The 16,553-nt window shown below is 38.7% G+C and overlaps 1 protein-coding gene across 2 annotated transcripts in view; it reads right to left on the minus strand.

The window, feature by feature from the left end:
* Window positions 1–73: 73 nt before the first annotated feature.
* The window catches only part of LOC109936650 (argonaute RISC component 4), a 34,876-nt gene continuing 18,396 nt past the window's right edge, over window positions 74–16,553 (minus strand). For both annotated transcript variants that reach the window (XM_020535246.2, XM_020535247.2), the window contains exons 8-10: window positions 14,942–15,043; window positions 14,454–14,653; window positions 74–6,882 (exon numbers count right to left, since the gene is read on the minus strand). In XM_020535246.2, coding sequence (XP_020390835.2) covers window positions 6,774–6,882; window positions 14,454–14,653; window positions 14,942–15,043 — 411 coding nt within the window. In that variant the 3' untranslated portion in view covers window positions 74–6,773. The remainder of the gene's footprint in view (window positions 6,883–14,453; window positions 14,654–14,941; window positions 15,044–16,553) is intronic.

The following is a 16,553-nucleotide window of genomic DNA, read 5'->3' on the forward strand; positions in this document are numbered from 1 at the left end:
TACACAATATATTGCAACTGATACTAAAAAAAAGCTGGGCAAAAAAAGTGGAAAAAAAAGCATCAAGTTGATAGACTTTGGAAATTCTGGCACAAAAATACCATTTTATTTTGTTACGTGAACACAAATTGTCCCCGCAGGCTAAAAATCATATTGCAGTACAGCTTTGTAATTCAATCAGCCAACATCTTTTCGCATTGTAGGGAAGGTTATCATGTTATCCATACCTACAGCTCAAGAAAGTACCTCGTATTGGTAGACATATTCATAAATCAAGACTCAATAAAATAATCAACAGCACTTATCTAAACATATGTATGGGAACTAGAAAACAGTTTTTTTTTCCAATTTTAATGAAAAATGCATACATTGTACCAAGAACTACACACACACACACACACACACACACACACACACACACACACACAGGATACAGCAGAACTATGCAGCATAAAATGCTTTCAATGCAGTTTTGTACATCGGGGACCTTAAGACCATGGACCACCAGGTTATTATACAGTGCCACTACTTACAAATGTCAGGCTCCAATTCCTCTTTCCTGCACCCCAAAAAAATCTCATTATCAACAAATCAGTCATTAATGAACAAGAAAGTGACAGCATTTAACATTCAGAAAGAGCAAACTGCATTCTGATTTGGACAAATGTACACCAAACATACTTAAGATCAGTTTTAAACAGGTAATGAACATAAACAAAAACAGTAAGTGTTATGGTGGTACATCAGCTTAGATATCCAAATTGTTCAGTGACAGAAGTGCAGATTCACACAGGGAAAAAACCTTGCACAAGTGACAAATGCAGAATTCAATGAGTGGTGTCCTCTCTGGAAAATTTAATTAAAACCCATTTACCACAATTGGCCTTCTACTTGTGACTTCAGGGACACGGCCTAATCTCTGCAACTGGGGAATTTATACCAGCATTCAACAATACAACAAAGTTTTCAAAATGGCAAAATACAAAAAAATACAGGATCAATCTACTTGATTCTATAGTCCCACATATTATCTCTAAATTTATGATGTATATTGTTTGCCGGGTAACAATAAGGACGTAGTAATCATTAGATACTTCGGCTGATGTGGTACTAACCCGTCCAGACTGTGAAGGCTCCATGTATGTTTTTGTTGGGTGTTTGTGTATTTTGGGGTGGGGGTGAGTTAAGGTAAGGGGTAGTAGTAATGGAGTTTTTAAAAATACAAATCATGCATGATGGCGAGAGACTTTCCATTTTGAAGGCATGGATTTTTGATTCCTTGTGAAACACAAATATATTTTCTTAAAAATACTCTGAAAATTGCAGGAAATTAATTGTATTTATTCAAATCTTTGGACAATCTAGTAGGTTCAAAATAGTGCACTTTGATTATTCACCCAAATCACAACTTCAATTTTGGTATAAACAGAATTTGAATTTTTTTGATATTTCACATGCAAACCAAATGCAACACTCCATTGCCAAGGTACAGCAATGTTACAAAAACACTTTACAGTAGCTATCAATAAGTTACAGCAACAGTGCTGACACCCACTGAAACAACAGTCCTGCTCTTCTCAGTTATGAATAAAAGTAAAAACTTCTAGAGATATGGAGATAAAAAAGCAGAAGAGAATTTGAATGAATGGGTGAGTTTTAATTGGAATGGAATAAATGTGACTATTGCAATGATTATACATCATTAAGATGACAAAATCTGACCAAAAGCTGCAGCTGGTGAATCAGAAAGAATATAATTTCATTTAAAATGAGACATTTAGAGTTTCTTTAAATTATAGAAGTGCAGAGAGCTGTTAATACATGAAAGACAGTGCCAGTTAAGTGGTAGAAGCAGGGAATCAGTAATGGCTTCTATAAAAGGAAATTAAAAGAAAACAAAATAAGAAGAGTGTTGGGATAGTGCAGAAGAATGCAGCTAAACAGACAGTTATTTGAGAACATACGGAAACATAATGGGTTGGATCATGACCTGTGTGGTGAAACTGTATAAACTGAAATACAATGATATTACACCTGATGGCAATTGTCCTGCCCATTTGTGTTTCAAATTTGTTAATTTGCATTATTAAAAATTAGTACACAACCTTAATATGTACTTCAGTTAGCCTTAGTAATATTATTCAAAACATTCCAAACTGTCATGATCAGTTTCGGAGTTTTAGTACATAATGGATCAATAAAGTGACATACTGTCCCAGAAATCCCTCCTCCAAGCATTTAAAAACTTGTTTCAATCAACTTTGCTTCTTTGAACTCATTCTCTTGTCCTTTACACTGCTGCTGCACCTTAAGCTTTCAGCATTAAATTCCCATGAAAGCCCTTATGCCACTGAGCCAAAAGTTGGTACATAGAATGCTTTCACTCCCATGTTGATGAGGTAATTATTTCATTATGATGTGAAAACCAAACCTGCTTTTTTCCAGGAGTATCGGAATAAATCAAGTGAAAGATAGTTTACCTGTAGTATTAGGAATTAAAACCTCAAGAGGATACATTTTCTATTAGTTCTGGGCATAAACAGCTACAGTTTTTCCTCTCCTCAGAATCAAACATTGATATTATATCCCTGAAATTTGTCCCAAAACTTTTACTATATTACTGTATTAAGCTATTTAAATTCTGCCAACAAATGCTATTCATACTTGGAAAATAGTTATTTGAAAATGCCCTGCTCTAACTGCGAACTACATTTACAGCATTCACGCAAGGTGAAAACAAATTGCAAATATTTCCTGCCACTCCAATAATGTAACCTCTACTGACACAGCTATTCTTTAGACAAATCTCAGAATAATTGCAATTGAAAATTATATAATCCTGTAGCTTGCTCAAGGGTAAGTATATAGAAACAGAATATTGTAATGTAAAGTCCAATCTGTCTGCATTATATAAATTATTTGCGAAAACATTTGCATTCTTTTGAAAATATGGATCAAATAGCCAACAAATATACATTTCTATTACAATCAACATAAGTTAAAGAAAATATAAAATATACCCTATACAAGATGTGCCACTGAACAAAGGGTCTGTATGCTCCAAGACTGAAAGACAATTTTTATCCTGGAGAGCCATATTTTTGAATAAGAACTTTGAAAACTGTCCATAAAAATACTGTCCATAAAAGTTAATCTTAACCTCAGCTTCAAGCATTTTTGGCACCAGCTAGTTGAAACAATCTAATCTGGAAGTACCAATAATTCTATGCTGTGTCATAGTAGGAAAGTCCAGTATGCTGGCTAGGTGAATTAGCCACAAAGTGCAGTGAAGTAAGAACTATCAGTTCTGCTGGTAAAGTTTACTGCATTAAGATTGTAAAGTCTGCTCGAGAATGACGTCTTATTTCAGCTGCTGAAATTGTGTGTCATTGAAAAGGTTGAAGTTTTGAAAACTATTGCAGATATTGTTGAAGTGCATGTAAAACTTAAAAGCATAAAACAACACCACAATCCACATAAAAAAGGTGCATTTAAAAAAAGTCAATAAAAAAGGACAGATGCTACATCAAGCCCCTTACAAAAATTGGTCGCTTTACTGATCCATTTACTGCCAGGTTCTCACAAACCCAGTAATCCTGTTTCTTTTTCTAAAAACATTCAGCAGCAATTTCATGAGCAATACAATGTACGAAGTGTGAATTATAAATGGAAAACTGACCATAAAGATATTAGCTACTAGATTTGTAGCTTTAAGAATAGCCTTCAATGTTAGCAGTTGTATTTGACTGCCTACAGCAAGATCAGCTTCAAGGAAACAAAAAGAAATGACCTGTGTCAATTTGCAAATGCCAAGATAAAAAGTCAAAGGCAATGCCAGGCATTTATGTTAATGAAACACAGGTCAGTCACCAAATTAAACAGTTATAATGAATCATTTCAGCTACTGACAAGGACACTAACTTTTTTGGGTGCCAGTAGGAATTTGGAAGAAGACAAAATGATACTCACATGATGAAAAATCACGGCTATCATCATGAAATCTTGACATCTGTACAAGAGCACAACACTTGGGAGGAAAAAAGCATACATAGCCATTTGCTTGAAAGCAACCAATAGTTAAATTGGACATACTCTGATAGAAACAAACAAACAATCTCCTTAGGACTACTTTTATCTGCGGAATGTCAAAATACAATACATGGAAAGCGACATGACAAATTTTGTACGGTGCAAACAAACAGATTGCTTTCATCCTGATGATCTTTCATAAAAACAATCACAAGCTACAACTCCTGAAACAGACTTGAATGCTCAAGAAAATTTTTGCAGTTTAAAACAGCATTTTTCTTTGGATTCCTTTGATTCCCTTAATAGCAAGTTTAAAAAATACAAAATTTTGCTTGCTCAGCTGAAGATGGCACAAAGTGGATATGCTGCTATCCTTGAAAAAGGCTCACTAGCCATGTAAAATTGTATTCTAAAACAAGGGTGGAGAACATCTTAAATCAGTTATCCTGGTCAAAAACTTCAGAATGAGATTTGGAGATTTAAAAGGAAGGCCGCGTTTCATCATCCACACATTCTGACCAGTTAACTCCCTTCCTTTACAGTTTGCTTGTCTTATCTTACAGTTGAAAGTTTTGAACATATTGCACAAGTAAACTTCAAACAAACATAATAAAGGATCACACAGTATGCAAACTTTAAATAAAACAGAATTATGCCTGATTATGAATGAAGATATCTCTTATACAAAGATCCATTTGTCCTGCAGTTTTATGCCCAAAGTTTCAGCCTCCTTGCCAGGAAATCAAGTTGAATCTTTCTTGCCCAAAACTATAAACTTGGACAGACTAGTTAGAAACAGCCCTAATGTCAATACAGTCCAAGTATTTAAGCACCGTAACAGTTTTGCGAACTCAACATCTTTCACAACTTATCAAGCTGGCACCTTAAGGTATTGTACTAAAATTCATTGCAGCAAAAATACAGGTACTTAGAAGCTTCTGAAATGGATGAACCAAAAAATAAAACTGGACAATTTCAATTTCCAATTCTGTATTAAAAGTTCATGAATGCTTTTTCAAAATTTCCAAGTACAGTCCAGTCCACATTTAGCATATACAACTCCAGCAAGTAAATTCTGCAAAATAGCAGTTTCACTCCTGGTATATGCAACTTTAATTTGAGGAATTTTGTCTACCTATTGCATATAACAATTCTATCAACTATGATTAAGGTTTAAAGGTAAAATCACAAAATGTTTAGTGCAAAATCCCTATTTTAAACAAAAATTTGCTCTAGTACCAAGAATGGAATTTATCAGTGGCAGCTTGGGCAGTTCGCCATTGCATCAATTAGGATTGTCACGGCAAAAAGATGTCAAACTAATTATCTTGGATTTATATAAGCTTTGATTTTCGATTTGCCACATGCCTGCCAATGAGTCAAAATAGTCAACTGTGGGAAAGACACAGTTGCTGGCATAGCACAAATGGATGATCTAACTGGGATGGACAGTCCAGCTGGCCTTACTTAATAAAAAGGAACAAAAATGGTCAGACCATCAAAAAGTAGAGCGCCCACTATTATGCAGACAAGTTTGGAGTTAGGCATCTCGACATCATAGGATATTGCAAATGTTCAAGCAAAAAGTTTCGGAACCATACAATAAAAACAAAATGCTGAAAACACTCAGCAGGGCTGAGACCATCTGTAGATAGAGAAACTGAATTATGTTTCAGATTGATGACCGATAATCAGAATTGGCAAAACCTTTTTTTCTAAGTTTACTCAACTCTGATGAAAAGATATTGGCCTGAAACAGTAACTGTTTCTCTCTCCACAGATGCTGCCTGACCCAAACCCTTCCAATGTTTTGTGTTTTTATTTCAGATCGCCAGCATTCTCAGTCTATATTCCCTCTAATTCTTTTTGCTTCTTTGTAGGCTGTGTGCACCAATGGTTTCCGAAGTGGGAAGTCAATGCTGGGAACAGTGTCAGTGTGCACAGACTGAGCAGTCACAAGACCTTAGAGGGAGCGTTCGCCATAGTATTTCGCTTTACAATTTTGGAGCCATAGCTCGCCAAAATCATTTAGTGCCTATAGAGAGTCAAACCTTCCTTCATGTTTTAGCACAATCCTCTAACAACTTATTCAACTTCAATCTCCATGAAGCTGCAAAATCATGAGCACAAACCTTACCAAGAACTACTTTGAAGTTATGAGTGCACAGTAATGTATTGTTTGGAAATACTTGGCCCTTTATAGCTGTATAATTTCAAGGGCTCCCTTTGAAACCTTTGCACAATTTAAACTGGAACTATCTTTAAAGAATCCCAAATGTTAACTCTCCCACACGCATACCCACAGTCTGTATGTAAAAGATTAAAAATAGATGTGAGTTTTACAACAGTATTACCTCGTATAAATGGAGAAAGAAAACACACAATATCAAAACTTGCTACTGAATGTAGTAACACTCAAAGTCATTCATGCAACTTTTCCTTAGGATGTTCGGCCTTGGTGCCTTGAGGTAAAAAATATAAAATCAGTATGGTGGCAAAAACCACCAGTATTTTCCATATATAGTGCTTCTGATAGACTTTGAAGAACAATGGCTCATTTCTCCGTGCATTTAAATTCGAATGAGTAAATGAGTCCTTCAGTGCATTGCATCTTATTCGCTGGTAGACTGTGGTCTGAAACTGGCTTGGCCCTCAAGAGATAGTTGAAAAAAAATTAGCACTAAGGAAGGATGTTTCAGAACGACACAGTATGCTGGAAAAATCACCAGAAACTTCAGTAGGTCTTATGCAAAATACATTGTATGCTGGGTATCATGGTGGACCTGTACTGCCTTGGCAAGTGCCAGTGGATCCCGTCCATTGCTCTGTCCAGAGATGTGGCTTCCTTCAGCACTGTAAAGATTAAATAGATACATTTTTAAAAAGGTTGCATTAAAAAGTTTAATGTTAGACCTAGTATATACATATGTACATGTTGGAGAATGTATTAAAATCAAGCATTTAAAAACAGCACTTCAATGTGAAACATCCAATTATTATTATACAGTTCTTTAAAAGGTTTCCTATCTCGCTGCTAATACAATGTTGCCCTTCTGCGGCATTCAATGATTCAGTCAGTCAATACTTTTCTTACTATCAAATACTTCAGAACAAAACGAAATCTCAAGATAGACAGGATCACGTTAGGTGCTTTTCAATCGTGGCTCTAATAATTAATTGTGGTAATTAGAACTGACAACTTCAACACATTGAGAATTACCGAAAATTATAGCTTTTTGACTGAAAAGAACTCAGCAGCAACTACAAAAGGAGAAACGTGACTCCTTTCTTGCCAAAATGGAGAACACAACTTGCTTGATCATCACAGGGTAGTTTAGTGAATCCTGTTTTATTTAGTATTTGCAGGAGGGAACAAATGCAGTCATAAGCACATTCCATTTCCACTGGATGTACGCTAATTTGACTTGATAGTAGGAGACAGAGGATGGTGGTACAGGGTCATCGTTCAAATTGGAGACCTTTGACCAGCACTGTGCCACAAGGATCAGTGCTGAGGTCCATTGTTGTTTGTCATTTATATGAATGATTTGGATGAGAACATAGGATGCATGGTTAGTACATTTATGGATGACACTAAGATTGATGGTTACTATAGTGGACAGAGAAGGCGGTTACCTCAACAGAATCTTCATCAACTGGGCCAGTGAGCCAAGGACTTGCAGATGGAGTTTAATTCAGATAAATGTGAGGTATTGCATTTTGGTAAGGTTGCTGTGTGCACTGTTTTACAGACACATGGCTCATTCCTGCTGCACCTTACTATGCCTTACAACCGAAGGGTTTCTCATTTCACCAAACGGACTGCTTGGCGTCCTTATGCAAGGTGGTGGGGTCTGCCTCCTAATCAACACCTCCTGGTGCTCAGATGTGGAAACCCTGGTGAGTTACTCCTCCTTGAACCTAGAACATCTTCCTGTAAAGTGCCATCCCTACTACCTGCCACGCGGGTTCACCTCTGCTATCCTGACAGTGGTCTGCATCCCACCTGATGAGAGTGCACTTGATGTAGAGTACAACGCTAGAAACAGTCTTGAGATGGTATACCCCGAGGCTACGTTCATTGTAGCCAGTGACTTCAACCAGGCCACCCTCAAGAACATGCTACCAAAATACCACGAACACATCTCCTGTCCCAGAGGTCAGAACATCCCTGACCACTGCTATACAACCAAAGATGCCTACCACTCCATCCGCTATCACATTTTGAAAAATCAGATCACAAAGCTGTGCTCCTCCTTCCAGCTTACAAATAGAAATTGAAGCGTGAAGACCCAGTACAGAAATGTGTGCAGTGTTGGTCTGAGGCAATGGAAAGGCTTTCACGGGACTGCTTAGAGTCAGGAACTCAATGGCCAACCTAAACGAGTGTGCCACTACCATTATAGACTTCATTAGTAAGTGTGTAGAAAACTGCATGCTGAAGAATTTGATCTGAATGTTCCCCAACTGGACATCATGGATGAACCAGGAGATCCACTCCCTACTGAAGTCCAGGTCGGAGGCGTTCAAGTTGGGCAACCCTGACCTATACATGAAATCTGGGTATGACCTTTGTAAGGCCATCAGATATGCCAAGAGGCAATACCAAATTCAGCTGGAGACCTAGACCAAGCACACGGACACCTGTTGTTTGTGGCAAGGCTTACGCGACAAAGGGCTACGGGCTACAAGCTACAAGCGAAGTCAAACAGAATCCGCAACAGTACATCCCTTCCTGATGAGCTGAATGCATTTTACACTCAAAATGAACAGAAGGTCAGTGAAACGATGTCACCTATCTCAACAGCCTCAGATGCACCTGTACCCACAGTCACTGCTGTAGATGTTAGATCAGCCTTCTTGACAGTGAACACATGGAAAGCAACTGGCCCAGACGGAGTTTCTGGCTCTGCATTTATATCCGGTGTGGACCAGCTAGCAGAGTATTCGCAGACATCTTTAATCTCTCCTTACTATGATTTGAAGTCTTCACCGGCTTCAAGAAGATCACCATCATCTCAGTGCCAAAGAAAACTAATGCAACATGCCTCAATGAATACTGCCTGGTGGCTCTGACCTCCATAATTATGAAATACTTCGAAAGGTTAGACATGGCTCACATCAATTCCAGCCTACCAAATTGCCTTGGTCCTTTGCAATTCACCTAACGGAGCAACAGGTCCATGGCAGATGCCATCTACCTGGCCCTTCACATCCCTGGAACATCTGGATGACAAGGATACCATTGTCAGGCTCCCACGTTTTGACTACAGCTCCACGTTCAACACTATAATTCCAAACAAACTCATCTCTAAACTCCAAGACCCAGGTCTGGGCTGCCCCCTTTATAACTGGATCCTCAACTTCCTGACCCAGAGACTGCAATCAGCGAGAATACGTGACAACACCTCCTTAATCATAATCCTCAACATAGGTGCCCCACAAGGCTGCATACTCAGCCCCCTACTATACCACTTATATACTCATGACTGCATGGCTAAATTCCAACCAACTCCATTTACAAGTTTGTTCATGACACCACTGTTGTAGGTGAGATCTCAAAACAAAGAGACAGGATATAGGAAAGAAACTGAGTGTTTAGCAGCATGGTGTAAAGACAACAATCTCTCTATCACAGTCATTGACTTCACGAAGTAGAGAGGAGGGCACGCCCCTGTCTGCATCAAATGTGCTGAGGTTGGGATGGTCAAGAGTGCCAAGTTCCTGGGAGCGATGATCACCAGCTACCTGTCCTGGTCCACCTATATTGATGCGATGGTCAAGAAAATACAACATCTCTAGTTCCTCAACAGGCTAAGGAAATCTGACATGTCCGTTATGATTCTTACCAATTTTTATAGATACATTCATTCATGGAACGTGGACATCATTGGCTGTGCAGCCATTTGTTGACCATCTCCAATTGCCCAGAGGGCAGTTCAGAGTCAACCACATTATTGTGGGTCTGAAATCACATGGAAGCCAGACCAGGTAAGGAGGGCAGTTTCCCTCCCTAAAGGGCATTAGTGAACCAGATGCGTTTTTCTGACAATCAATGATGGTTTCATAGTCTTATTTTTTTTTTTCCCAGATTTTTGTTGAATTCAAATTCCACTATCTGCCATGGTGGGATTCAAATCTGGGTCCCCAGAACATTACCTGGATCTCTGGATTAACAGTCCAGCAATAATACCATTAGGCCATCATATGCCCCACTTATAGATGCACCACAGAAAGCATCCTATCTGGTTGCATCACAGCGCGGTATAGCAACTGCTCTTCCCAAGACCACAAGAAACTAGAGTCGTGAAAAAAATCCCAGTTCAACATGCAAACCAGTCTTCCTTTCATCAACTCCATCTATACTTACTGCTGCCTCGTGAAAGCAACCAACATAATCAAAGACACCTCCTGCCCCAGTTACACTTCCGCCCTCCTCCATTGTGTAGAAGATGCAAAAGTTTGAAAACAAGAATGAACAGTTTCAAGAACAGCTTCTTCTTGTCAGACATTTGACCGGACCCCTCTAATGTTAATTCTGATCTCTCTCTCTCTCTACACCTTCTCTGCAGCTATAACACTATAATTCTGCACTCTGTTCTGCTACCTGGATGTGTTTTGTATGGTACAATCTGCCTGTATTGCATGCAAAACAACACTGTTCACCGCATCTTGGTACACATGGCAACAATAAATCAAACACAAAATCAAGGCAAATCAGGGCAGGAATTTACAATTAATCGCAGGGCCCTGGAACAGAGACCCTGAGGGGTGCAGGGACATATTTCCTTGAAAGTGGCATCACAGGTAGATAGGGTGGTGAAGGTCTTTGGCACACTTGCCTTCATCAGTCAGAGCATTGGCGTACAGGAGTTGGGAAGTCTTGTACAGCTGTACAAGACATTGGTAAGGCCACACTGGAGTGCGGTGTACAATTATAGAGCCAGAGAGCTAGTTGCCCTGCTATAGAAAGGATGCAAAAAAAATTTACAAGATTGTTACCAAGACTGGAGGGTTTGAGTTACAAGGAGAAACAGGATAGGCTGGGACTTTTTCTCCCCCTGGAAGTAGGAGACGGAGGGCTGACCTTATAGAGGGTCATAGGTAGGGGAGTCCAAAACTAGACGCTATAGATTTAAGGTGAAAGGGGAAAGATTTAAAAGGGACCTGAAGGGCAACATTTTCACATGGAGGGTGTGTGTATGGAATGACCTGCCACAGGAAGTGGTAGAGGCAAGTACAATTACAACAGTTAAAAGACGTTTGGACAGGCACTCGAATAGGAAAGATTTAGGGGGCTTTGGGCCAAACGCAGGCAAAGAGGACCAGTTCAGTTTAGGAAACCTGGTCGGCATGGACAAGTTGGGCCAAAGGGTCTGTTTCCGTGCTGTAGGACTATCAGCCAGAAAACTTGTGCAAAATAATAAAACATTATTGGTAAAAAAAAAAAGTAGCTGCAACTAGCAAGTCCCTTTTGCAACCATACATTTTCACAAAGATTTACAACTCATTTGTCCTTTCCACTTCTACAACATTTTGTCACTTTATAAGTGCCTAGAATTTGGCTGCTCAGGATTGTAAACAGGTTTGCAGATGCGTTTGTCATTGGTGAGATGTAGATAACTTCAACTTATTTTAAAACCAAAAACTACAGTCAAGAAGAGGAACATGTTAAAAGTGTGGAATTGGAAATCAAACTTCATTGCAAAACTCAAGAATTTTTGAAAAGGTCTAAATAATCAATCATTTGAAACCATGCATATTGACGCTTTAAGACCCTTGCATGTTGGAGTTAGTGACTTGTTATGCACAGTATTACACAATGGGCAGCCATATTTAGAGAGAATTGCTGGAACAATTTTGTAAACTTTGAGATTACCAAAGTGGATTACAACCCCCCAACAATGCCCCTGGTCATTTAGTCCAATACGACAAGAGGAACTACCTCAATAGGAACCAAAATAAGTTTGCTCAAATTAATTCTGCTCAAAACAGAAAATTGTTTTTAAAAGGCACAAACATATGCTTTTATTCCTCCAACCCATGTGCTCCCTTTCATATGGGAAGGTGGAACACAATGATATTCTCAGTGAGTTAACTGGAGACACAGTGAAGAAGTCAAATTTGATTTCCTTTCTCTCCATAAGCTCAGTTCTCTGCATATATAACTCAAAAAAATTTAAACTCAAGACCAAAAGGAGACAAGATCTGAACTCTGGTTGATGGCCAAATAATTACAGGTATTTCTCCTATAATGCAATAGTTGCATTCTTGTGTGATCTTGTACCATAGAAAATCACTATACCTGTACAGCAGAAAGTTCGCATTATCCAAACAGCTTCCACTATTCATCAATCGCATTACAGCCAATTTATATTAACAAAACATGCATTATAACAGAAATACCTGTAATTTAACTTTAGTATTGCTGAAAAAGGATTTTGTTAAAGCTTTTCATCATGTATTCATCAGCACAATCTGCAAGAAATACCAATGTAATGTGAAAAGCACATTTATACTGGGCAATAGGAAAGTGGGGTTGGTTGGTTGACAAGTGAACTTTAAGCTATAAGCACATTAAGAATGTAGAAATGTAGAATGTAGAAATTGGAGTGTGACTGATAGCTAACTGCAAAGCTTTGTTTAAATTTTAAACTAGGAAAGCTGAGTCAGATTGGTCAAGGCATTGCCCTGAGAAATGAACCAGAGAATGCCTATTTTGTGGTGTTGAAACAGGTGCAGTATTTATACAAGTTCTTTCTGCTGTAAAGAATTTGGCCCCACGTATTAATACATGTAAGTGCATGCAAGTGCATGATACTACAATTTGACTGACCATACTAAATTAGTTGTCAGAATAATTCTTTGTATTCTCAATTACTTAGCAAACATGATCCATTTGCAGAATCATATTTAATACTGGATAATATGTTTTCCATTTTGCAAGCATATACTAGCTGAGTCAACATTTTGCCTGTTGCAAACAACGAAAGGAATATGCTGCCAGTCTGTGGGATGTACAGACTATATACCTAGCACCATTGAATTTCATGCACCACATTACTCATCAGTGTGATAGGCAGAATATTTTTGGACTTCACAGCAACATTTTGTCAGTGGTGAACACCACTGGTATTGCTATGGCATCATAGCAGCATGAAACACCTAGCTTCATCTACAGTTCAAACATTTGAGATGGAGGAGTCACAATGAGTACTTTCCCGAACCAAACGTGACCTATTCGTGAATTTGAATCGACATGCAGCAAGAAATGACCTGACTGGTGTAGTCATTATTCTGGAGGATGACTTTGATGTGCCAAGTTCTGCATGAAAGGTGAAGAAATGGGTCAGGCCCTATTTAAGAGGTTGCCAATAAGGCCAATGTAGGAATGCCAACCTGTACCTGTAGATAGCAGTAGGAAACCCCAGCCATTTTCACAACTGGGACATTAAGGAAAGAGTGCTCATTTGACTGCACCATTTTAATACTGAATTTGAACGCAAGACAGAGTGCATTAAGATGTGTAAGGAAATTTTTGTAACCATCTGCAATCCTAAAAAGAGCAAATGTATCATCTACTTATCACAAAAATGCAAAAGCTTAGAGGTTAGATGTATTATCCCAATGAAGACATATTTCTCACGGAACTCAACAATGAGGTCTGCAAGAGCTGGACATAATGAGGATTCCATTTCAACGCCATCTATTTAGGCATATTTTAATGTTACACACAGGGATGCTAAATAGTTTTGGAAACAGGACTAATTAATTATGTAACGTTATGTCTAAAATGGAGAAATTCATTAAGGTTTTGGAGTAGATTTGTAGCCCGGATTGTGGGTGTTGAGATCGGTTAGCTCACCGAGCTGGTTTGTTGTTCTGCAGACGTTTCGTTACCATGCTGGGTAACATCCTCAGTGCAACCTCCACTACATCAGACAAACAGGAAGGAAACTAACAACAAGGGTACACAAACACCAACTGGCTACAAAAAGACATGACCAATACTCACTCATCTCAATTCACATAGATAAAGGAGAACCACCAATTCGACTGGGACAACACCAAAATTCTGGGACAAGCTAAGCAGAGACAGGCACGGGAATTCCTAGAAGCCTGGCACTTCACGAAGAAAGCCATTAATAAACACGTAGAACTCGACCCCATATACACTCCACTATGAAGGAAAACCGGAAGTGAGGCAATCCAGCTCAACGGACTCCAGAGTTTAAAAACCAGGCAGGAAAACACACTGACGCTTCATCGGAGGCTGCACTGAGGATGTTACCTAGCATGGTAACGAAACATCTGCGGAACAACAAACCAGCTTGGCGAGCCAACCAATCTCTATGGAGAAATTCAATTTTCTCAGTAAGACTATGACTAGAATACCAAAATACAAAGCCAGGCCAAAACTTTACCTGTCATGATCTTTGTCCACAAGATGGTACCTTGCTCTAAATGCAACCAGTCTGGCATAATATGCTGGTGCAGGAATTGAGACAGAACGTGTACATCGTACATAAGTGTGGCACAGCTGATAGGTAAGGAGCTGCAATTCATCAGCTGAGAAGCAGTTGTCATCCCACAAGACATGGTAGTGCGAAGGACGACTGGTACCCTAAGAATAAAAGTAAAGTGGCATTAATGCTTATTGCTAGGAGGACAGACAATATGCCTGGCACTCTCATTCAGCAATAGAGTTCAAATAATTAAATAAAACAAACAAACAAATCAGGTCAAAGAATATTCACGCATTTTTCAAAGAGTTGGGGCAGCAGACAGCTGAAACAAACAAGACAGTCTGCGAAAAGAATGGATGCCTGTACAATCATTGCAAAAAAATGCAAAATCTTGGAAATTTTAAACAAATTTACATATCAAAACAAGGCAGCAGAATGCACTGTACCTGAATTCCCGCATGGCTACAGAGGTAGAAATCAAACTCAGAAGGATGAGTGATGGTGTTGTCAACAGTTGTGCCAGCAGGAACATTGCCACTTTTACCCACCTGTCAATGAAGAATAAACTGTACTTAAAAAATGGTTACAGAAAAACCAAAAGCTACAAATGGCAACAAACTTTTTTCAATAATCATGTAACACATCTCTGGCTCATTTCCTAGACTGAAGATACCCATAACACTTTATAGCCAATTAAGTACTGTTGAAATTTAGTCCTTCTTGCAATACAAAAGAATAGCATCAAATCTACAGATGGCAAAATCTGGGAGATCTGTTTCTTGGACGTTACTTGAGGGATAAACATTAATAAAGCATTGCTCTTTTTCAAGTGTGCCATGGTATTTTATATATCCACTGAGGGAGCCTTGTTTTAAGATTTCATCCCAAAGTCAGTTCCTCTGATAGTGCAGCACTCTCTTCGTAGTGCACTGAAGTATCCACCTAGATTAATGTCTAGAATGTGTCTTAAAACACACAATTGCCTAATTCAGTTGAATGTGAGACCCTAGCGACACATTTGCAATAGGATGCTGTTTTTTAATAGCCATAGAGCGCATCGATTTTCACATGAAAGATTTACATTATAATTAATATCAGCTGGTTAAACCTCCCTTACAAAAAAGGTTACGTTGTTTAAACATTCAAAAACATTATCCAAATTAAAAGAAACTTAAACCATAGACGTATTATTAGGTAAACCAGGCATCAGAGTTGAAAGTACTTAATTTTGTGGTAGAGATATGCAGAAGCAATTATGGCAATAAGAAATAGGAACAGGAATAGGCCATTTGACCCCTCAAGCTGACTTCACCATTCAATAGGATCACAGCTGATCAGAAATTCCTCACATTCACTTTCTTGACTTTTCATCGTAACCCGATTCCCCTACTGATCAACAATCTATCTCAACCTTAAGTATATAGAAGGACCTTGTCCACACAGCTCTCTGTGGCAAGGAGTTCCAAGGACTCGCAACCCTCAGAAAAAATTCCTCTTCATGTCCATCTTAAACTGATGTGGAGGTGCCAATGTTGGACTGGGGTGGACAAGGTCAGAAGTCACATGACACCAGGTTATAGTCCAACAGGTTTATTTGCAAACACAAGCTTCTGGAGTCTTACTCCTTCAGGTGCTCGTGAGAAGTAGTATCAGACACAGAATTTATAAGTTTAAAAAAAAAAATCAAAGAGTCACACCAAACAAACCTAAGATGTTGTTAAATCCTTAATCAGTTAGAAGGTTTTAATTGATTAATATGTATATGTAAATCTCGAAATTCCTTTGAGGTCACTGTCCTGAGAGAACTAAAGGTTTTATCAGTGTAAAGAAGAGGTGACATTTTAGGTCAGGCAATGTGTTTTAGGTGTGAAGCCTTGTTTAGAATCTGCTTGTGTTTTGGTTTGGAGTCAGGCTGGTTTTATTTTTAAAGTAGGAAGTTTTAAAATGCCACATTGACCAACTGTCTATAAATTGCATGCTTGTTGAACAAAATAGAACGTACACATATGAATCTATTGGTGTGTGTGTGTGTGTGTGTGTGTGTGTGTGTGTGTGTGT

The sequence above is a fragment of the Rhincodon typus genome, chromosome 27, assembly GCF_021869965.1.
Source record: "Rhincodon typus isolate 14 chromosome 27, sRhiTyp1.1, whole genome shotgun sequence".
Classification (NCBI taxonomy): domain Eukaryota; kingdom Metazoa; phylum Chordata; class Chondrichthyes; order Orectolobiformes; family Rhincodontidae; genus Rhincodon; species Rhincodon typus.